The sequence below is a fragment of the Physeter macrocephalus genome, chromosome 1 (assembly GCF_002837175.3).
Source record: "Physeter macrocephalus isolate SW-GA chromosome 1, ASM283717v5, whole genome shotgun sequence".
Classification (NCBI taxonomy): Eukaryota; Metazoa; Chordata; class Mammalia; order Artiodactyla; family Physeteridae; genus Physeter; species Physeter macrocephalus.
Window position 1 is genome coordinate 94667607 of NC_041214.2, and position 23886 is coordinate 94691492.

The 23886-nt window shown below is 45.5% G+C and overlaps 1 protein-coding gene across 4 annotated transcripts; it reads left to right on the forward strand.

Annotated features, from left to right (window-relative positions):
* The first annotated feature begins 7449 nt into the window (after positions 1-7449).
* On the forward strand, positions 7450-23880 carry POPDC2 (popeye domain cAMP effector 2). Of its 4 annotated transcripts, none has more exons than XM_028493343.2 (4): positions 7462-8346; positions 12235-12343; positions 17894-18399; positions 23405-23492. In XM_028493343.2, the coding sequence occupies exons 1-4, from the start codon at positions 7856-7858 to the stop codon at positions 23409-23411; spliced, it is 1113 nt and encodes a 370-aa protein (XP_028349144.1). In that variant the 5' UTR covers positions 7462-7855; the 3' UTR covers positions 23412-23492. The 4 variants fall into 4 exon arrangements, with proteins under 4 accessions (XP_054941117.1, XP_028349144.1, XP_007106292.1 ...); XM_007106230.3 differs by having other exon boundaries at positions 7463-8346; positions 17894-18447; positions 23405-23494; XM_007106231.3 differs by having other exon boundaries at positions 7770-8346; positions 17894-18305; positions 23405-23880.
* The last annotated feature ends 6 nt before the right edge of the window (positions 23881-23886 follow it).

Genomic DNA, 23886 nt, shown 5'->3' on the forward strand with positions numbered 1-23886 from the left:
TGTTTTATAGAATGCCTGCTGTGTGTCAGATACCCTTCTAGGAATTGGGTCTCAGAATTGAACAGGATACATAACAGATACCTAAATTATTTCTGATTTTAAAATACATTGTTTTGCTGGCTGGTTTTATGGAGACATGTAAGGAAGAAAGAAAGAAGTCACCTGAAATCCCACCAGTCTACAATATGGCCACTTTTTGGTGACCTTCTTGCCATTTATCTCTTTCTGCATGTATGTTACTTTTTATTTTTATTTTTTTGCTACTCCATTATAATACTGCAATGGTAGTTTCCATAGGAAAATCTTTATAAGTGTCTTTACTAATCATTTAACTAAGGATGGGCCAGAGTTTTCAAGGCTTTGAATGAGTACTGCCTGACTGATTTCTAGAAAGGGGGTGCCCATTTATAATACCTTAGTACCTGTGGGTGCCTGTTTCCCTAAGCTCTTAGCAAGTTTAATTATTTTCAGCCTTTGCCAGTTTGACACGCTCACCTGATTTGTAAAGAATTCACACACCCTTCTTGACATCTGCCATAGTTAAAAGTACATCTCACAAGACCCTCTGCCCACCCTTCCCTAGTGCTTAAGCCTTCCTAGAAATCATGTGCAGCATTTTGGTACTAAAAGTAATAGATGTCACCACAATAATTTGAAAAATGAAGAACTTAGCTTCCTAATAGGTGATCACCACATTCTGACCACCACATACCTCTTTGCTAAGCCCCTGCTATTCACAATACATCCCAAAATCTCAATACAGATACATTCACAGTATTGTCTATAATTAGTTCCCTTCGTCTAATGTGAAACATTTGCCTTGAAGGTTGATAAGAACAGGACCATGTCCCTAAGCAAGGTCTCCATTAGGTTAACTATACCTTCTGCAGGTCTGATGTGAGGGTGATGGAGAAACTATAATCCCCATTTTACAGGTGAGTACAGGCACTCAGGTTAAGGAAGTTGCTCTGGTTAAATGTCTGGTGACCTGGGATGTGAGTCTTGGTCATTAGAGTTCAAGCCCAAAAGCCCAATGTTCTTTCCTGTACCAGGTGTCTAATATAAACATCATATATTCATAGTTGTAAATTCATCTATTCATTCATTACATATTTAGTGAAAGCTTATTATGTGCAAGGAACTGCCCTAAGTGTTGAGTATTTATGTGTGAAACAGACATATCCCCTGTCCTCAAGAATAGAGGCTGCTTGACTCACCATTTACTGAGGATATACTAAATGCCAACTATGTGCTAAGTAGTGAACAAAGATTAGTAAGACATGGCCTGCTCTCAAAGAGCTTATAGTCTGCTGGATATATGTATATAAGCTATAAAAATATAAAGTTGAATATTCAGTGCTATGATAAATATTTTCCTTAAAAGAGTGCATGTGTGACTATACCCAGTGTTTCTTTCTTTAGCTATTATAAACTGTTAGATGGTAGTTCTATCTGTGTTAATTATGGTGCTTTTGACAGCTAAGTAATACAAAATCCTCATCAAGGGAAACACATAACTGGCAGTCCAGGGTTAGGGCAAGCTATAGATGCAGTGATATCAAGGCTCAGTGGTGCCATCCAAAACTCAAGTTATTTTCATCTCAGAGCTCTCTCCTAGGACTAATGAAGCTAATAATGTGCTTTCTTGTTCAAGTGCAGCAGAGGAAAGAGAAATCATTCCTAAGGCATGAAGTCCCTGCACCCACCCCCCTTTTTTTTGGTCTGATTGAGCCAAATTAGGTTATGTGTATTTTTATGGACCAATAATAATTGTCAACAGAATGCCCTTTGCTGACTGGCTTAAACAGGATTTCCTCCTTGGATCCACGTGTAGGTGAGATATCAGAACAAAACTGGAATTCTGTTACAAGGAGGAAGTGGTAAATGGTAAATGGGTATTGAGTAGACAACCAACTTTGCACTAAATCATTGTATTCACTTAACAACCAAGTCATCCTGAATGGTCAAATTGAGTTTAGAGGAGCAATTCCTCTCAGTTTACTCAGACTTTTGAGAGAAAATTACTGGTAGCACATAACAAGTCATATGACGTTCAGTTTTCATAGAATAAAACAATCAGCAGATGTTCGGAGAACTGTTGGTTGAAGAGTAGTCCTTACAGAGATCCTTAGGGAGATCGGAATCTGAATGCCTTCAACTGCGAGTACCAGAATACCCAACTACAGAGACTTAAGCAATAAATGTAATTTATCTCCTGACATAAAGTCTGAAGGTTGAAAGTTTCAGATTTGAGACAATGGCTCAGTGATACTTTGAAGAACCAAGGCTTGTTCTGTTTTTCTCCTCTTTAACCTTCTCATCCTTAGGCCTATCCTATCTCATGGGTACAGTGGCTTCAAACATTACATCATCATACAGCTGTATTCAAGCCAGGATGAAAGGTAGTAGGCTTCCTTACTGTCTCTATCAGGGAGTATACTTTTCCCCAGATACTCCCACACACGTGTCCTCTTATGTCTCATTGGTCACATGTCCACTCTTAAACTAGTTGCCATAGTGGGGAATGGGATATCGTGCTTGGATTTGACCAGTCTTTTTTTTTTTTTAACTTGGAAGTCTTTTTGATACCAGTTTTTATTGTTTTTTAAAAAATATTTATTTATTTATTTGGTTGTACCGGGTCTTAGTTGCAGCAGGTGGGCTCCTTAGTTGTGGCATGGGAACTCGTAGTTGCAGCATGCATATGGGATCTATCTCCCTGACCAGGAATCAAACGCAGGCCCCCCACATTGGGAGCTCGGCGTCTTATCCATTGCGCCACCAGGGAAGTCCCTTGACCAGTCTTATTTCAGGCCCTGGCAACTGGGAGAGAAGCCCACCCTCCTTTATACATCTCCCAAGCAAAATCAGAGTTCCATACACTGGGGGAAAAAGGGGAAATGGATAAGGAACCAGCAGTGTCTGCCTAAGATCAACTCAGCAGTATGTGTCCAATGCCTAGAATCATGCCTGTGTTCGATTTTAATAACTGTATTAGGAAAGCATTAAAAGCACCAAGCCCAGTGTTTCTCAAACTACCTGTGGTGAGGGCTTCCCTGGTGGCGCAGTGGTTGAGAGTCCACCTGCCGATGCAGGGGACACGGGTTCGTGCCCCGGTCCGGGAGGATCCCACATACCGCGGAGCGGCTGGGCCCGTGAGCCATGGCCGCTGAGCCTGCGCGTCCGGAGCCTGTGCTCCGCAACCGGAGAGGCCACAGCAGTGAGAGGCCCGCGTACCGCAAAAAAAAAAACCCCAAAAAACAAGAAAAACAAAAACTACCTGTGGTGAAACTACATGTAGTTTCTCAAACTACAAGTAGTAAACTACTACTACTTAAATTTTTTCCAATTCACAGACTAATAAGTTTCCTGTCAAACTGTATAAAGATGTCTTAAGTTCTCTCAGTTTCTGTCCATATCTCATCATGGACCAGTAACAGCTCTCGGACCAGCCATTGTCCGTGACCACTCTTGGAGAGATGGTGTAGCCGGCTGACTTCATAATCTGGCCCTGGCCTGCCTCTCCTGCCTCGTGTCCTGCTGTTCCCTTTGATTCACTCATAACAAACTGTTCTCTGTTACCAGAATATGCCATGTATTTTTGTTTTACTTCTGGACTTGACTTCACATTCTGTTCTCCCTTCCTGGAATGCCCTCCCCTAGCTGGGGAACACCTACTCGGCTTTTTAAACCAGCTTAAATGTCATCTTCCCTTGTGATGTTTTTCCTGAATTCTTTGCTCCCCTATCAGTGCTTCCTTTGAACCCCTTCCTATCTCATGGTTGTGGTAGCTTCAAGCATTATATCATCACACAACTGTATTCAAGCCAGGATGAAAGGTAGCAGGCCTCCTTACTATCTCCACCAGGGAGTATACTTCTTCCAGAAGCTCCCTGACACGTCCTCTTATGTCTCATTGGTCACATGCCCAATAAGTGTATTTTGGGGGTTGTAGTTCTTTCTGGGTCATTCTCCCTCACTCATTGTCTTCCTCATCTTCTATCCCCAGTTCCTGGCACAAATACTTTGTTCTAAGTAAATGCTTAATCAATAGAATTGACTCAACAAATGATGTGACTTCTGTGTCTTTCCTTTTATTCTCCCCAAATATTTTCTACTGTGCTTCTGCCTGCATATTTGTGGCTTTCCTTATAAGAACATACCATTCTGACACACAATTTTTCTTTCTTCTTCTATCAAACCTGGTTTTAAAAACATCTTTCTTCTTCTATCAAACCTGGTTTTAAAAACAAAGATACAGCTTTTCACTGTATTCCTGTCATAGGTCCCACCCCACAGGCATCACTGTCACTGTCACTACAGGCAGCATGTGGTGTTTATGCCACCCCAGCGGCATACACAAATCCCTGGTAGCAATGAATGAGCCTGCATATGGACACATATTAACTCCCCAAAGTACCTGGCAAGGTGGTACAGCACAGAGAACCTACAATTTAGAGTCACAATGACCTATGCTTTAGCCCCTATTCACATACTATCCCTGTCACCTTGGGGATGTTCCTTAACCTCTCTGAGCTTGTTTCTTCCATTAAAAATAAAGTATCATGGGGAGACATGAGGAAACAATAACTGCTTGACAAATGTTAGTACTTTCTGCTCAGATGAGCACATTTGTGCACTGACAAAGAAGGCAGGCTGAGAGCAGCAGTCGGTTGGTCTGCCTGTCTCTTTAAGGGATCAGGACCAGCCCATTGGTCAGGCTTGCTGAGAAAGATGACCCGCTTTGAAATTCTATCCTGGGCAGAGCCTAGGTTGTTTCTCTGTTCCTGTGCTTCTCATTTCCCTGCTCACAGCTGGCAGAGACAGCCACTCTGACAGCTCAGGGGGTGCATGACTAAGGTGGAAGGATGAGCAGCTGCTGCTTGCTAAAGGGGGTGGCTTGGCCAGGAGGCAGGCAGGTGACAGAAAAGCAGCATATGGAAATCCCCAAACTCCACTGCTGAAATGACATCAAGGACCCAAATGGTTGCTGTGGGAAAGGCTGGGGGCGAGGCCGGCGGGGTGGGGCATGGGGCCTTCTCCAGGAGCTCTCTAGCTCTTTTCCTTTGCCACTGATTTTCCCCCTCAACGTTAGAAAAAAGGGAATAAGATGCAAATTTGTTGGTTAGGGGATTGTAATTAAAGAAGAAAAAAACCCAGCTTCTTTCAACATGCCGTACATTTTCACACCTCCATGCCTATGCTTCTTCTGCTGTTCTCACAACTAGAAATCCTCTTCTCCCTCTACCTGGCTAATTCAACCCCTGCACCCCAAATTCCTTGTTAGCACCTGTGTCTTCCTTCTTCAATGCCACCTTCCTTCTAGGCTGCCACCTCTCCTAAACTCAACTCAGTTACTATGCTTCCCACACTGAATTGAGGTTGTTTTTTGAGGTATCTCTCCCTTGATAGAGTGAAAGCTCTTGGGAATCTTTGATTCTCTGAGTGCTTGGCTCATAGCAGGCACTCAATGTGTGTTGAGTTGAAAACTTCTACTCCTCTGCATATTTGACAATTCCTAATTTCTCACTAATTTTACTTAGGTTACTAGCAGTATAATAAAGGTCCCCATGGATCGGAGCACTTGAATAGTTCTGGAAGGTTACTGGGTGCCTCCACCCCGTGTCCCCGCCCCCATACCTCAGGGGCTGTAGGAGTAATGGTAGTAAGGAAACAAAATCAAGGAGTCATGTGGAAGCCAGAGGGACATTTCTTAGTTTAGTGTTTGCATATTCCCAGATTTCAAATTGATGACCCAAGGTAGACCCCAGGTTCATCCAGAAGTTCCTGAACGTCCTCAGACTTTCTGGGGGGAGTGGAGTTAGGAGTCATGGATCTCGTCCTGTATTTCCACTAACTGTGCAAACTACTTGGGACATAGCAATAAGTCAGATAGATAAGATCAAATCCTGCCTCTCGGACTTCCCTGGTGGCACAGTGGTTAAGAATCCGCCTGCTAATATAGGGGACACGGGTTCGAGCCCTGGTCCGGGAAGATCCCACATGCCGCGGAGCAACTAAGCCCGTGCACCACAACTACTGAAGCCCGCGTGCCTAGAGCCCGTGAGCCACAACTACTGAGCCTGCGCTCTGGAGCCCACGTGCCACAATTACTGAAGCCCACGTGCCTAGAAGCCCGTGCTCCGCAACAAGAGAAGCCACTGCAATGAGAGCCCACGCACCACAGCAAAGAGTAGTCCCCGCTCACCGCAACTAGCAAAAGCCCGCAGGCAGCAACAAAGACCCAATGCAGCCAAAAATAAATAAATAAATAAATTTATTAAAAAAAAAAAAAAATCCTGCCTCTGTCACTTACTACCTGTGGGAACTTGTTACCTCTCTAAACCTGAGTTTCTTTCAGATGTAGAAGAAGGATAATATTTATTTGGAATGGTTGTGTGATGACTAAATCAATATGTATGTAAAATACCTAATCTACGTCTGCCATTTTATAGGTGTTCAATAGGTGATGGTTATTATAATTTGCCAATATTGGGGTGGGTGGGGTGATGGTCTGAGCAATGTATTACCATTGTATTAACTATTACTAGATCCAGATACACGCAGGAGAAAGTCAGAATTCAAAAAGCTGCTTTGCATAGCTAATTTTGTTTAATGGTTGTCAAATAAATGCCTATTTCAAATAAAGTCATATTTCCAACGTGACTTCATAAAGGCTTTCAAGGGGTTTTCCACTTCTCACTGTTAGGATTTTTTCTGATAATAGTCCCATACTTTCCAACCTTGAAGTGTCCTCCTACCTCAGGAGAGCCCCCGGCCCTCCAGAGGGGGCTCTGGACAGTGTCCTGCCTGAGGTGTGACAGTAAATTCTGTGCTCACTTTCCCTTTGTCCACCCCCTCACACACACACACACACACACACACACACACACACACACACACACACACACACACTTGCCTCTTCTGCCCCAGGTCTTATCTTGTCCTCTATTTCAAATAAAGTCATATTTCCAACGTGACTTCATAAAGGCTTTCAAGGGGTTTTCCACTTCTCACTGTTAGGATTTTTTCTGATAATAGTCCCATACTTTCCAACCTTGAAGTGTCCTCCTACCTCAGGAGAGCCCCCGGCCCTCCAGAGGGGGCTCTGGACAGTGTCCTGCCTGAGGTGTGACAGTAAATTCTGTGCTCACTTTCCCTTTGTCCACCCCCTCACACACACACACACACACACACACACACACACACACACACACACACACACACTTGCCTCTTTTGCCCCAGGTCTTATCTTGTCCTCTGGGGAGTATGTTAAGTGCTCTTCCAGCCTGCCTGTGTGCCTGGCCTGTTTTTTCTCACTGCCAGTACCTCTTGGATTCCAATTCCAAACATGGTATCCATCTGGGGTCACCCTTTCTTCCGGTGCCAAGAGAGATGCATTCCAAATGGTACACAAATGTGCCTCCCATGCTGGGCTCTCCTCATTCTGTTTGGGGACAACAGAGAGCAGGATGTGGCTGCTTTTTTATCCCTCACTGCTGAAGTTTTCAGCCCCATAGTCCTATCTTTTCCTCAGAACAATTTAGGTTTCCTGCCAAGAGCCAAATGTGAAGACCGTCCTAAGAAACTTGGAGCCGTGGACGCTTGTCAGAGCTCTGCAGGGAGGGCCAGAGCCTTGCTGAGGGAAAGAGAAAGAAAGGTTTTCAGTTCTCCATGAAGTGTATTATGTTCTGCCATTCATTCCCCAAGCTACTGGAAGCATTCCTCCCAGAAAAGGTGGAGATGGTGGGGTGAAGCCAATGGTGAGATGACATCTGAGAGGACAGGCTAACCCATTTCCTGAATTTCCCACGTGGGGACAGTCTTAGAGCCCAACAGGCTTTGAGGCCCGAAGATGAGCAGCAACGGCAGCGCAGTGGGCCAGCTCCTCTGGAGCGGGCCGCTGTGCGTCGGCTGGAGGCGGGCCCAGGAAGGGGCTCTCTTCCACCTGGCCACCTGCCTCCTGCTCCTGGGCTTCATGGGGGGCAGCGGGGTGTATGGGTGCTTCTACCTCTTTGGCTTCCTGGGCACGGGCTACCTGTGCTGTGTGCTGTGGGGCTGGTTGGATGCCTGCGGCCTGGACATCGTCCTCTGGAGCATCCTGCTGGCGACTGCCTGCGTGCTCCAGCTGGCACACCTGGTGTACCGCCTGCGCGAGGACACCCTCCCCGAGGAGTTCGAGCTCCTCTACAAGACGCTGTGCCTGCCCCTGCAGGTACCCCTGCCAGCGTACAAGGAGATCGTTCGCTGCTGCGAGGAGCAAGTCTCGACTCTGGCCATGGAGCAGACCTACGCCGTGGAGGGCGAGACGCCCATCGACCGCCTGTCCCTGCTGCTTTCTGGCCGGTAAGCTGCTCCGTCAATGCCCAGCATTTCTTCCCCACGCCCACGCTTCTCAGTTCCCAGTGCCTCCTTTTCCATTTCATGTCCCTTCCACTGAAGAAGGATGTGGCAAGTCAAACAAACCAAAATAGATTTCCCTAAGCATGTGCTTGCTTCCCCTTTCTTAGCATTTTCCATGAGGAAACTAGCTCATGAGGCACCTTGGTTGGCAGGAAGGATTGTGTGTGCTCTTGTGCTGGGAGGTGTGGGGTGGGTGTTTTGTTTTTTTTGTTTGTTTTTTTTTTTTGCGGTACGCGGGCCTCTCACTGTTGTGGCCTCTCCCGTTGTGGAGCACAGCTCCGGACGCGCAGGCACAGTAGTTGTGGCCCACGGGCCTAGCCGCTCCGCGGCATGTGGGATCCTCCCGGACCGGGGCACGAACCCATGTCCCCTGCATCGGCAGGCAGACTCCCAACCACTGCACCACCAGGGAAGCCCGGGGTGAGTGTTTCTTGATCCTGGGTCTGAAATGACCACACCACACACACATGCCAGCATGTCATGCCTAAACTGAAGCAATATCTCTGTAAGCTTTGGAAAACTGGACATTCAATAAGATTAATTCATTCCTTCCATATGCATTCAACATTTGCTAAGTGCCAAGTATGTACAAGAAACAGTGCCAAAACAGAGGGGGTTTCCTGTAACCCCTGTTCCCTCCAGGGCATCAAAGATCTTGGGGAATATCCCATACAGATTCTATGGTAAAGCCATTCTGTATATACCCAGGTATGGAGCAGGAATACCCCTTGTCCACTTTTCCACTTCCATTTGTTCTATTGAGATTCTTACAGACGAAGAAGTAAAGTGCTATAAACCTGTGGGCCAGACAGTGAGGGAGGAGTAGTGATGCCCACGTGTGTCTCTTTGAGTGTATGGTGGAGACACCTGGCTGACACCTTTTAAGGAGGCTGACAGTCAGACCTTAGCAGAAATGGGCTTTGTCAGGATTAGTGTATGCCTAGTCAGGCTGCATGCGAGCATTGGCCATTGACTGATCTCTTCTGAACAAATATACCATGGAGCTCTGTGCTGCACAGTTGGTAGGAAATTGTGAATTCTTTGAAATATTGCCCTAGTGGGACTTGTATGTGGAGCTGAGCATCTGATAGTAAGCATCTTAACCTGGTATGTACTTGGGCTGGCTCTGTGGAAAGCAAGTAGAGTATTTCAAAAGCTTTGTCCTTAATTTCCTCTTTCCTGATTTCTTGAGACCAGAAGAATGTGGTAGAAAGACAAGAAAGTAATCAGAAGGGTCTGATTCCAAAAAAAAAAAGAAATAAACCAGATAAGACCGCCAGCCACAGTGGGGAAAAAAAGGAGTTTGACATTGATGATGATGGTACTACAACAACTACTGCTACTAGTAATAATATGCATTTATGTATTAATGTATAGAATCAAAGTGTGATGTATACATGTTTTTATTTTGTTTGGAGTCTGAGGTCCTGGGTTGAATGAGCTATGAGGTTTTGTGATGTTTCATTTCATTTATGAGTGAACTGAAGTGTAAATAAACCATACATCAGGATTATTGTATGGTTCAGGTATCTTTTATACAATGAATTTACCATGAACTTGTAGAAGACCACGTCCCTGTGAAGAGGAGAGGGGGCCTTGCCCTCTCAGTGTGGCTTTTCCTATTATACTTAGCATCCAAAACCTGAGTCAAAAATTAGACAATTTTGATATTTTTCTTGCTTTGCAAGGTTTGGAGTAAGAGTTTTGAGATCTTTCAACGTCATCCTGTCTCAACTTTGCTAAGTTGGAGCTGGGGAAAGGGGCTTCTAGTCTATATGACCAGGCTCCAGCTTTAAAGGAGAATCATCGTACCTTTGGCTGGTGAGGTACCAAACACCTCAAAGCAGCAGACAAGAGCTCCACGCCAGGAAATGGAGGCTTCCTGTGGAGACCTCCCCAGTTCATGTGCAGACTCTCATCTGGAGCGCTTTGCTGAAATCTCAGACGTCCTTTTTGTTTTATTTTCATAAAGCAATCAATCCCTTTCAAGACTCAGAAAGGCAAAGTGACTTCCTCAAAGTTCATCACCCTGTTAAGCTGTGCTTACTGTTGGAGATTTTCTCTCATATACAATCCCAAGCATGAACTCCTGAAGAGGCAACTAACTGTCTAAGCTCTTCTTGGAGGATGAAATTACCTGATGTCCAGGAGATCAAGAAGGAAGAGGAGACTCAAACTACAAAGGATACAATATACAATGTGAATGGCTTCGGGGAGTCATGCAGGCTCATTAGATGTTACTCACACTCTAAAATCTTGTCCCTCCTCAGTGGCTTGCTTGGGTGTCCAGATTCCTGGCCTGGGGAGAGGACGGGAGGATCTGATGTGTGTAGCAGCAGCCTCATTTCTTTCCTGTTGTCTTTCTTCCTTTGTTAGAGAAGCTTTTCTTTGAGGTTTTGGTCCCATTTATGGTGACACAGTGAGTTCATTTGTTTGATCGTTCCTTCCTTCTTCCTTTCCTTTCTCCCTTCCTTCCTCCCTCTCCCTTTCCAAAAATATTTACGAAGAGGACTAGGGATCTTGTGTTAAAAAATGAAAAATATTTTCCTTGTACTCACGGATCTTACAGTCTATGAAGAGATGCACTAATTCATGTTTGACATAGTGGTGAATAACAGACATAGTATTTCCAAGGAGAAAGGCAAAGTGCAATGAGAGCATTTAAGCGGTGGACCTAACTTTCTTGGGGCAGCCAGACAAGACTTCCTGGAGGAAGGAATGTTTAAGCTGAGGCCTGAGGAGAAGGTGGGGATTGGGAAGAGAGGCAGCTGGAGGGGACAGAATACGTGAAGACTGTGAGGTAGGAGAACGCGGCACTTCATCTTTCCTTGTATCCTTTCATTACTCAGGGAAGTTCTGATGGCTATCTACACATATTGATAGGTCTTGTAGGAGCAGGTGCGTTTCTGCCATCAGAGAGTGTAGGTTGACACCACATCCTGGGCTTGGTTTGAGACCTACGTCCCCTTCTGTCTTCCATCTTTAGGTTGTCAGATAATATGCAATAATTTATTAATTGATGGTGGTCTTTGGTAATTTGCACACATACATATATATCTAGGCATTCACTAGGAGCAAGGTGTGGAGTGCTAATATCCCCTTAGCCAAAATGTAATCACATGGCTCTACCTTGCGGCAAGGGGGGTAGGGAAATGTAGTTTAGCCGGGCAGCCATGAGCCCAGCTAAAATTCCAAATATGGAGGAAGGGAAAAAGCAGATATTGGAAATTCTGGAAAACAGAATTCCACACTGGATTTCTCAGATCTCCATCCTCATTCTGATCTGCTTCTCAATATCCTATTCATCCTTCAAAACTCAGCTCAAATATCATCTTTGAGAAGTCTGCCACTTGGAGAGAACTAAGATCTCTCCGTCCTCTAGTCTCCTGTCCCACAGTAGCACATGCTGACTTACAGCCAGTTATTTATGTGCCTGTTACTTCCACTAAATTGTGACGTCTTTAAAGGCAAGGATCAGATCATCTCCACATTCCCAGATTTCCAGGAACACAGAAGGTGCTCCATACATAATTGTTTAGCCAATAAAGCCCCAGAAAAAGTGGAACAGTAGCTCCTTCCAAATGGACGGGATGTACCTTAGAGATCTTTTTGATCTGCCCCCTCTGCCTGATAGAGGAACCTTCTTTCCCAGTATAACTCACTTTAGAGGAGAGGTTGAGGCTGAGACTCTTGAGTTTTCTGGGGAAAAGAGGAAAAAGCCCATACTGGACCCTAATCATTTTCCACTTTTTAACATGTAACTTAGACTTTGGAGAGGATTCGGGTAGCCACTTCCCTTTTCCCACACAGTCTCTTCTCTCCCTTTGCCAGGGTTCGTGTGAGCCAGGACGGGCAGTTTCTGCACTACATCTTTCCTTACCAGTTCATGGACTCTCCCGAGTGGGAATCGCTGCATCCCTCTGCGGAGGGGGTCTTCCAGGTAATAGGGAACCCCATGGCAGCACCGCCCCAGCCCATCCCACTGTAACCCAGCAATATCCCTGCCTCCATCTTTCCCCTCTAACATCTGTCATTTGAACCACTGCCAATATGATGCTTGGGATGGGAGCACTCTCCTCCTGTGGAAAAAGTGCCCGGCAGAGGAAGGGTGGGGTAGGGAGGTGCAGACCCCTGAAAGGGGGGCTATGTCACTCCTATGCCTAAAACTCTCCAGAAGACCCCAGTGACCACAAGATAAAAGCCCACACTCCTTAGGGAGTAACTTAAGACCTTTAGTGACATCCAGCCACATCTCCAGCCCCTTCCTTCCTCACAGTTCTTGCTCATACCAGCCCTACCAAACTACTAGTTCTTCCCTAAACACACCACATTGTTTTGCAATGGCCATGCCTTGGCTCCTACTGTCGCTTCTATCTGAAATGCGCTTTCCTCATCCAGAGGAGGCTATGGCATCTCACTTCCTCTGAGGTCTGCCCAGGCTGACCTCACCAGTTTCCCCCGCCCCTGCACACAGCCTCCGTGCCTCTTCTATTCCTTTTACCATGCTGACTGTGCACATGACTCTAATGATTTGGTTTCCTTTCTGTCTTTCACATAGTAAACTCCTTGAGGTAGAAATCTGGGCTCTCCTCTCCATCTTCAGGCTCCAAAGGGCAATACCTTGTGCACAGTAGTAGGTGTTCAGTAAAGGTTCGCTGCACTGGCTCGGCAGTGGGCAGTTGGTGTCTCAGAGGGCTCCAGAGGACATCACATACACACTCCAAGTTCAGGCCCTGGCTGCTAGAGCCCTCCTCTCTTCTCTGCCAGTCCTTCAGATTTCAGTTACCTTCTTTGTAGTTCTCACTTACTGAATGGCTAGCACGTGGCAGGCACTACCTATTTTTTTGCTTTATTGATTCTCACAACCGTCCTCTGGGTTGAATGTTATTATTAACATGTTTAACAGATGAGGGAACTAAGGCTTAGAAACCTCAAGTAATTTGCCCAAGGTCTTCATCTAGAAAGTGGCAAAGCCAAGGGGCCTGACACCACTATTTCTGTTCTTTTTTTAAATGGGAGGGTTACCAGGAGAGTGGAGTTCACACATACCCACCATTATAGGGACTCCTCTGTCCAGATAGTTTGCCAGTACTGGGTTCCTTGTGCCTCCTACCAGTTATCTCAGGGAGTCCCTCAGGCGAGCATTCGAGCCAAGCCCAGAATAGACACATGCCAGGCAGTGCCACCTGGCTGGGCCTGCTTCCGCCCCACCCTGACTCTGGGCTCTGTGAGGAGAGCCTGAGAGACAATCCTGATCCCTGCCTAGACCACCGGCCACAGATCCCCTCTGAACGTGCCTCATCCACCACACACTCACGTCCTCTCCAAGCCGCCCAGCAGTCTCCTTTGAGAACCCTCCCAGGACCATAAGAACCCTCAGGAGGCCTGAGTCAGGTCCTGAGCCAGCCAGACCAGGCTCTGTTTCTGACACTGAAACTGAGAAACAGGTGGTGGATAAGCCGGGCGTCCTCCCCTAAGTTATGCTTCAAAGGAAGGGCTGTGACCCCAGATGTCCTCTCAGTCATCTGAGAGGGAGGTAGGGACTGTCATATTTCTCCCATTTGTATTTTTAGCATGCATCCCCATTGGGAGCAATGAGATCTACATATTTGCTCTTGGCTCTGTGAAGTCCCATTTCCTCTTTGCAAATGTCAAGTGTTGTCTCGGGTTGTAGTTCATCTTGTCCTTGCCTTTGCAATTGCATAGTCTTTGTTGACTAATAGGGAATCCACAGTGACTGAATCATAATTCTTACTGAGTTTACCACAAGGGAATCAACATTCCATCACACATCTCAAGAATTCAATTAAGAATTTATTGACTGTTAAGCACTGTGACCCTCTCATTAGTCACCAAGAACATAGCATGGGAAGGATCACACAAAAATCAGCATTATTTCTCCAACTTGCATCATGTTTTACTGGACCCAAGATCTCTTTACGTACGTCAGCTTATTTAATCCATTCAACCAGCTTCGAAGGTGAGGATTAAAGAAAGATCTGGTCAAAACTTTATTACAGACATGTGCATGTGTATGTGGGAATCAGTCAAACCATTGGTTTCCTGAAGACCTTTAGGAAGGATTTTACATAGGACATGAGAAAATGACATCAGGTGGTTTTGCGACATACAAGATTGGTAGTCTTCACCTGATTTCATTCATTCACTTCAGTAGTATTTATTGAGCAGTTATTGTAACCTGGGCACTATCTTTTTTTTTTTTTGGCCACGCCATGTGGCATGTGGGATCTTAGTTCCCCAACCAGGGATTGAACCTGTGCCCCCTGCAGTGGAAGCGCAGAGTCCTAACCACTGGACCGCCAGGGAATTCTCACCTGGGCACTATTAAAAGTGCTTGGAATATATCAGTCAACAGAACAGATGAAGGTCCCTGCCTTCATGCAATTTACATTCTAGTAGGGGAGACAAAAAATAAGCCATAGACATAATGAATAAGTAAATTATGTAATATGTTAAAAGATAATAACTTCTAGTAAAAAAAAAATAGAGTAGTTTTATTAAGGGAGAGATATAGTTGACCCTTGAACAACACAGGAGGTAGCGGCACCAACCCTTCACGCAGTAGAAAATCCACGTATAATTTATAGTCCGACCACCAAATATATGTTCCCCCATATCTGGGGTTCCACATCCTCAGATTCAACCAACCGGCCGATTGTGTAGTACTTTAGTATTTACTATTAAAAAAAAAATCCCCATTTAAATGGACACACGCAGTTCAAACCCGTGTTGCTCAAGGGTCAACTGTAGCTGCAATTTTAAATGGGGTGTTCATGGAAGTCTTTGTTGAATGGGTGACATTTGAGCAAAGACCTGAAGTGATTGGTAGTGTGAGCTCTGAGAATATCAGGGGGAACAGCATATTAGACAGAGGGAAGAGCCAGTGCAAAAGCTGGGTGGTGGGAAGGACTAGCATGTTTGAGGTTCAGAAAGAAGGCCAATGTGGCTGGAACAGAGAGAGGGAGGGGAGAGAATAGTAGGAGAGGAAGTCAGAGAGGTGATATGGAGCCACATCGTCTAGGGCCAGAGCGTATATTTTCTAGATAGAGCCAAAAGGATTTCCTAACGCATTGGATGTAGTGCATGAGAGAAAGAGGATTAAGAAAACCTCTAAGACTTTTGACCTGAGCAACTGGAAGGATGGAGCTGCTATCAGCTGAGATAAGGAAGGCTAGGATAGTATCGGCTTTGTGAGAAGAGAGGAAGTCCAGTTTGGGGAGTGTTAGATTTGCGTCATCTATGGACATTTAAATGGCGACACTGCATAGGCAGCTGCATATTTGAGTCCGGAATTAAGGAACAAGGTCTGAGCTTGAGACATAAGTCTGGAAGTCGTAGCACACAGATGATATTTAAAGCCATTGGACTGGACAAGACCACCAAGTGTGTGCGTGTAGACAGAAAGGGGGTTCAAGAATCCATTAACTCTGGGATACTCTAGTGTTTAGAAGTTGGAGGGAAAAAGAGGAAGCAGCAAAGGAAGCTGAAAGGGACCAATCAGGAGATTATACCAGGAGAGTATGGCATGCTGGGAACCAAGTAAAGAGTATCAAAGAGGAGAGACTGAATGCTATGAAAACTGACTGTCAGACTCAGCAATGTAGAGGTCATTGGTGACCTTGCCAGGAACAGTTTGTGGACCACTGGGGCAAAGCCTTGCTGGCTGAAGAGAGAGTGCAAGAGGAGTTGGTAACAGCAAGTATAGACAACTTTTTCATGGAGCTTTGCTGAAAAGGAGAGCAAATCAATGGAGTTTTAGCTAGCCAAGGAAGTGAAGTGAAGAAAAAGGATTTTAATTTTAAAATTTTCATTCATTTTAAGATGGAAGAAGTAACAGCATGTTCACAAGAATGCCCACGGTCTTTGTGTTCAGCTTTGAGGACTCTGTTTGCGTCCAGATTAGCTCTTACGCACACCCACTTCATGTGCAGCACACTTATTTCTTGTTTGGGAATTGTTACTAAGTACATCGAAAGTACAGGTTATGGCAGATGTGACAATTACTTGCTGAACCAAATTAGTAATGGATGGATTGTGAGTAATAATTCTTTCCCATGAGGCAACAAGCCCGGAGAGATTAAGCAATTCATCTGATGTCACACAGCTAGTAAAGCAGTAAAGCCAGAACTTGAAACTTGTTTCTGGTCTTGATGAGTTAATTTAGAGCCCTGACTTCAGTGCTGATGATTGAGGGGAGGGGAGGGGGAGTTCTGGAGGCAAAGAAATAAAAGGATTATATATGATCTCTAACAAAGAATGTTTGGAAAGCCAACCCTACCTTTAATGAGACGACCCACATAAAGGATTTAACACAATGCCAACATGTGGTCGCCTCTCAGTAAATGTCAGCTGCTGTCCTCCTCCTCCTCATTTCCACTGTCTCGATTCACAAATCTTCATCTTGATCTCTGCCAACCTGCTCACATTTAAAGTATTATGGCCAGAGTATAAAGAATGGTGTGATTCCACACCCTTTTCCTTTACTATCCTAAGCATGTTTTCATTTGAAACCTAGCTTTACCATCATTGTTTTAACAAGGTTTATCAAGCACCTACTCTGTGCTGGGCACGTTATTGACCCTGCAAGTGTAATTTAGCTTTGTATCATGGGCACATAGCGAGTGCCCAGAAATTTCTAGATGTCTAAATAAATGGAGAGTGGGGTGTCCTTCTACTTTGTGCTCTTAAGAGTTCCTCTTGGGACTTCCCTGGAGGTCCAGTGGTTAAGACTCTGTGCTTCCAATGCAGGGGGCACAGGTTCGATCCCTGATCGGGGAAACTAAGATCCCGCATGCCGCAAGGTGGTGGCCCCCCCAACCCCAAAGAAAGAGTTCCTCTTCCTCTGTGCCCTTTTTCTGACTTCAGTCATCAGATCCATTTGGTTACTTGTAGGGCCCAAGTCAAGAGCAGCTCATGGGCCTGAATCCCAAGCCAGCATTCTGTCTACTGGATGCAGCCTGGCTCTTCTCTCACTGAAATTCTTTCCAACTCTCTTTTGTGTCCCCACTCCAATATATTATCTCTTTTTATCCTTAAAACAAACTTTCATCAGCATCCTGACATTTCTTCCGAGCACTAGGAGCCCCTTTTTCTCTCCTGTAATCACAGCGGGCTCAGAACCTTCTGTAGCCATTAGTGAGATCAGCCATGGGACACAGAGTAGGAGAGCTGAGGAGACCGGAGGTGGACACTGAGCCTCTAGGAGGTGAGGGCCCAGCGAGTGAAGGGCTGATCTCAGGGCTCCTGACAAGAGCAGCCTCCACACACAAGCACCCCCCACCCGTCATGTCAGTGCACGCAATAAACGTCAGTCATAGGACCTCTTCCAGGCAAGGCCATGGAGAGCTACTTCCACAGCTTCTTCAGGAAAAGTGCAGCAGTTTGCCAAGTAAACACTATATTTCTCTGTGCTAAGCATGGACACATTTTCTAGTTTCAACTTTTACTCTCTGCTCCTGACCCCTCTCAGGTCACTCTGACAGCCGAGACTGAATGTAGCTACATTTCCTGGCCCCGGAAAAGTCTCCACCTCCTTCTGGCCAAAGAGCAATACATCTCTCGCCTCTTCTCGGCCCTGCTGGGCTATGACATCTCGGAGAAGCTCTACGCTCTCAATGACAAGCTCTTTGCTAAGTTCGGGCTGCGCTTCGACATCCGTCTCCCTAGCCTCTACCACGTCCTAGGTCCTGCTGCCCCAGATGCAGGACCAGAGTCTCAGAAGGATGACAAGGACGTCCGTGAGCCTGCCGCATCCCCCTCTCCTCAGGCCCTGCCCACATCTGTCCAGCAAACACCCCCTAGCTCCCCACCTCCAGCGGCCACCAACCCTCCTGCACCTCCTCCCTGGGTCAGGATGTCCAGGCCCGACAGCAGCGTCCTGGGTGAGGACTCTACCAGTCTGGTGCTGGAGGATTTTGAGGAGGTGTCGGGATCAGAATCGTTCATGGATTATCAGAGTGATGGGGAGTACATGAGGTGAGGGGAGAACTAACATGGGCACAGCTGCCTGGCTCAGGATCCTGTGTAAGTACTCAGAAGGCAGCTGCCACTTTCTTGCCAACAGCTGGCCTTAACTGGGTTTGTAAGGGCAAAAAATCGTTTCATGGAGCCTGTCCTCCCGAGGAGTCCCAGAAAGTGGCATTAACCCAACCCTGCAGATAGCAACTCACTCCTGGTGCACGCAAAGCATGAGAGTTTTTTTTAAATTTTATTTTTAACTCATCCCTTATTAAGTGTGATTGCATTTTTGAAAGTGGGCTGGCTGGTCAACATTTTGAGCAAGCAGATAGGTTGCTAATTTTTTTTGCAAGGTTGTGCTAATAACTAAGGCCACAGCTAAGACTAAAGGGGATTTTATTTGTGGCATGCATTTTAAAGGATTTTTTAAAAAGCTGGCATGGTTCTAATTCCTAATGGTTCTTCTTGGCATATAGTCAGCTCTGGAAAGCAGTCATTATTTAGCCTGGATTGGACAGGTACCTCTGTTAACATCGAGTATTTCGAAGAGGCTTGTGATTAGAGGCTAATGACGCTGGGAGGAAAATGTCCCCACCTTGCTCTCCTCTGGGCCAGTGGAAAGTGTGTTATTTGCTCAGGCACAGCACTGGACACTGCTGTGACTGAATATTACTATGATAGGGTGACTTTCCCAGAAAACCACACCTGTGGGAGGTAGAGTGGACATAATCTGGGTGGGACTAACATGCAGGATTTCCCTCACACCTTAGGAGAGTGTACAAGAAAAGTGTGTGCTGAGCAGTTCTGGGTAACTGCTTTCATGTTCCCCCTGGCTGCTCTCACAATGCTGAGTGACTTATTCCTCTAGGACTCCAGCCAACCATGGCGCAGGCCTGGCTTTTCCTGAGGAAAATCCCACTGTTCCCAATTTGGAAGGCATTTCCAAGGTGGGGGAGGGCTAGCTAAGAGATTAATCATTCTCTAGGAAACACTGACTATTTTCCCAAGAAACTAGTTCAGTGAGGAAGGCATTTAGGGTACTTGAGGTAAGTAAGTGAATGTTTGTATATTTTGAAAAGCAAGTCATATAAATGACAAAAGAGGCAAGAGAGGCAAATGATAAAAGGTTAGCTATTTGGTTTCATAGGTGTGGAATTGATAATCTATGGAAGCAGAGTCCTTACAACCAGCGTCTGGCACCCGAGATCACTTTCTTGACCTCCTCCATTTGTGCTGTCCTCTCCTGTTGCCTCCTTCCCACTGTGCCCTACTTGCCCACCCCCACCAGTGCATATGGATTCTATCCTGTGGGTCCCTCTCTTTGTCCAACACACCTACCCACCTGCACACACTCTGAACTCACAGCAGCTCCCTGTGTCCTCATGTTCTTCCCGGCTTTCTTCTCTTTTCCTGGCTCTATTTGTTCTCCTCTTTCTCCCTTCCTTCTGACTTCTGCTCAGTCCTTGGTTCCCTCAGTTTGCTGCTCTTAAGAAGAAAAAGGCCTGTTTCTTCTTCTCAGTTAATTTCCCCTCTCCATATTTGTCCTCCACGTCTTCCCCATTTTACTGTTGCTGTATTTATCTCTCTGTTGCCTTCTTCCCATTTGCCCTACTTCCTATTTTGCTCTGTCTCTTCTTCTTCCTAAGCTGCCCTGTATCCCCAACTTAGTTTTTAATCCTGACTCTTCCAAGATCAGTACCTCTCCCTCTGCCTATAAAGAAAACCATTCAAGTGAAGGTGTGAATATTCCCACCTTTGGTGGCTACACATCTTATGCATGCGTTATCCCAAACGTTAAGAGGCAGGCGGGGTTGTAAACAAGAAAGAGACCCACACTGGGAGCCCGAAGTCCTAGCTGCTATGTCTGGCTCTGCTACTGATTGCAAACCACACAACCTCACTGAACCTCACTTTCTTCATGTGAGTGTGTTGGCCCAGCTGGCCCCCAAAGGCCCTCCAGGATTTATGTGAGAAGGCAAAGGATGTGCTGTTCAGAGGAAGAAAGAGAAGCAGCCAGTCAACGGTATAATGGACACACGCCCCAGGACATCAGCGTGTCTTCCAGCAAGAAGTCGCTGCTGTATTTCACTATGATTTCTCTTGTGACTTGGGACTGTCCTCCTCCCTGCTGGGTGGTAGGTCCTGCTTGACTAGGAGTTCTCTCCATTCTGTACCTGTGAAGAGTCTATCACCTACCATGTGATGACAGTGCAGATGCTCATGTGCAGGGCGGTCACGACTCCATCTCCCAGGTCCTCCACCCTTAATACTATTGCATAAAAGGCCTCTTTCCAAATTCAGCCTTTTCTGAGGCTCAAGATGAGAAAACTGCTAACATAACTCACTTTCTAAAGTACTAGTATTTGTAGTATAAAGAGAGTAGGTTTTTAAATGTTCTTTGGCTTAAGTAATAGAGAGAAAGGAGAAAACACATTGTTTACTTCCACAGAGTTTTCAGAACAACTTGAAAACATGATCAAATCGGCCAAATTTTAGACGGCTTTCAATTTAGGCTGTGATAATGGGATAATTTAACCCAGAGACCTTTTCCTCGAATTGTGTTTTAGGGTGTTTGGTTTGACTTATTTGCCATCAAACTCCTTTTAGGGTTATTACTGTAATGAATAAGCATAGTCCCTCGTGATTGGTAGCAATTTACTCTTGTTTCCTTTCTAAAGCAGGGCACAATTCACCATCTAGTCCCGAGCTCTTCAATGACCAAAACTGTAAGCTCATTGCTATTCATCCCCGCCCAGCACTTACATAAGAGGCATGAAGCTGACTGGATTCTGCATTGTCAGGACACAGCTTCATCACACTGATGCCAGCACTTGTCCCTCACACCAAGACAATTTAAGACCAACTAAAAATAGTCAGAGGTTCTACTGGAGCTTATTTTCGAAGAGAGCACATTTTTCAGTTTGGTGGTGCCCAGAATTATCCACAATTGGGTGCTACTTTTTTTAACATGCAAAGCAGTGCTGTAGGATAATGTATTCATGCAGGGTCTTACAGTTAGACCTCAACTTAACCCTGCCTTCACTAGAATCTTTCCAGTTAATTCTATGAACACACTCCACAGTGCTCCATTTGATGTCTTACTTAAAGGAGATGCTCAATGAATGCATCTCTGAAGTGGTCAGTTAAGTCAGATAATGAGTCCATTATCACAAATTAACTGAAAGCTGTCTGAAATTTGGAGAATTTTGCTTATGTTTTCAAGTTGTTCTGAAGACTTTGTGGTTTGAAAGTAAATACTATATATTGTTTCCTTTCTATTATTTAAATAAACAAACAAATGAGAAACAGATTACAAAATGGAGGCTAATTGTGGTCAAGGAAAGCAGCCAGGACCAGGACATAGTACCAAGGGCCAGAGAACCAATTCAACAAACATTCACTGAGTATCCACTGTGTATTTCAGGCACTGTGCCAGGTAATCACATTATGAGTAATCATGAGTAACAGTTGGAAGAATGTAAGATGCTTAATCTGCAAGAGATGGACAAGAGTAATACCTTCAAATTTTGAAAAGAAGAGGAATTACAATTTCCCTTAATTTGGTGAAGTTCTTGAGGACAGAAATGAATTAAGGGCTGAAAGCTATAAGGAGAGGATTTTAGCTCAGTATTAATAATGGATTTGCCTCAAGGAGTAGTGAGTTATTCGTCACTGGAACAATTCAAATAGGGATCAGAAGAAATCTTCTCAGAGGTTTTTTTAAGGTGATTCAAACTCTGAGAGAAGGATGCCTTAGGTTATTGCTATTAAGGTGCCTTCTAACTCCGTGATGCTATGATTCTGTGATTCTAAGATGTGACTCTAGTCCTGCCAGTTAACCACCTTCAAGAGCAGCTCCTCATCTGCGAAACAGGGCTAGTAGTCTCATAGATAATTAATACCTACTGATAAGTAGATAGGTCTGTCTACCTTACCAGGTTGCTGTGAGGAGTAATTGAGATAAAGTACACAAAGCAATTTGTAAGCTATAAAGCACTAGTTTAATGTATAAGGTATTTTAAAATTCTGTTCTGTATAGAATTATTTAACAAACTCCTCCCCCACGCTGCCCCTGCTTCTCTCTTCCGCTCCCTACCCCTCCTCCTCTGAGATACATGATTTCCCATCTTATTTTCTCCAGTCTGGTATTCCAAGGAAAGTAGCAGCTGACAGGATCCCCTGACAACAAAAGGAACAGCAAAAAGGTGGTGATCCAAAGAAAGCACACACTAGCTCCTTGGCCCCTGAATAACTAAGCTATAGCCACACCTTCACCTGTTTTATTTGCCCAGGAGAGACTGATCACCGTCACACTATATTCAGGCTCTTTCCCTCGGAAGTGGCTGTAAGGTGCTTAGTTAGCTGTCAGTGTTGTTAAATAGTATGTTTCTCCCAGAACCACTCGAAAGCCTCCTGGGGCAGAAGACTTGCCCTTGAAGGTGGCATGGCAGGAGCTGCCTGGGGCCTCAGGGTCTGGGTCTCTAGATGGTAGCTCTACTCGACCTGCCAAGGCTCCGTGTTCAGGCAGGTAAGTTAGAGGCAGCAGTTCCCTCCCTGCCCTCGGGATCCCAGCAGCCTACAACCAGGGCCCACCCCCAGGTTATTCTTCTACTTCTGTTTTACGGGCCTCATTTACCTATCCCTCTCTTTGTAAAAATAAAAGACAGGGTTTTATAAAACTCACCAATTTTCTGTGCAGATTTTTGAGAACTCATTCTGTAATGTTAGGCAGGATTCTTCATAGCAAGCGTATAGATTCTTCACAGGGAGCAACCAAAGTTGATCTCTTGGTCTCTTCTCCTATAAAATGAGAGGACTGGACTATATAACTTCAAAGCTGACTCACCCTAATATTCTAGAAGGAAATGATTCAAAGATACATCTGCCCCTATTATGTTAGGCATTGGGTACAGTTAAAATATTGGGAACTGGTAGAGGAAAAAAAGACGTGAAAAGAACCCTGTGAAGTTATGCGAGCTATCTGGAGCCACAGTGCTAAAATCCTTCCTCTGTCTTTCCACAGCTTCTAGAACTCCTCTCCAGAGCTACTCTCAAGTTATGTCCAGGGGACGGGCCCCCTTGGCTCCAACTCTGACTCCTGAACTGTAAGGATCAATGGACCATCCTTTTCTCTGGCCACGTTAATCCTCACAGGAAGGTCACTCGTGTGCACACCCCTCTTCTCACCCACTGGAAGGCTCACAGGCAAGGTCGGAGCAGACACAGAAGATGCTAAGTGCTAAAGTGCTGCAGCCACCAAGGCCTCCGAGTGACTTTTAGAACTTTGCCTTCACCAGGCTTCCTTCCCAGAGAAGGCATCCAAAAGTGCAAAAGCACAGATTCTATCCTTTACAAACTGCAGAATCTCAGGCAAGTCACATAGCCTCTCTGAGTGTCTGTAAAGTGGGGATTATAAAACCCAGTTCAGGGCTTCCCTGGTGGCGCAGTGGCTGGGAGTCCGCCTGCCGGTGCAGGGGACACGGGTTCGTGCCCCGGTCCAGGAAG

Excerpts from the sequence above, each read along its gene's own strand:
- POPDC2 (XM_028493343.2), top strand. The coding sequence starts at position 7,856 with ATGAGCAGCAACGGCAGCGCAGTGGGCCAGCTCCTCTGGAGCGGGCCG. Across the intron at positions 8,347-12,234 it reads TCCCTGCTGCTTTCTGGCCG|GGTTCGTGTGAGCCAGGACG; the intron begins GTAAGCTGCTCC and ends TCCCTTTGCCAG. Across the intron at positions 12,344-17,893 it reads CTGCGGAGGGGGTCTTCCAG|GTCACTCTGACAGCCGAGAC; the intron begins GTAATAGGGAAC and ends GACCCCTCTCAG.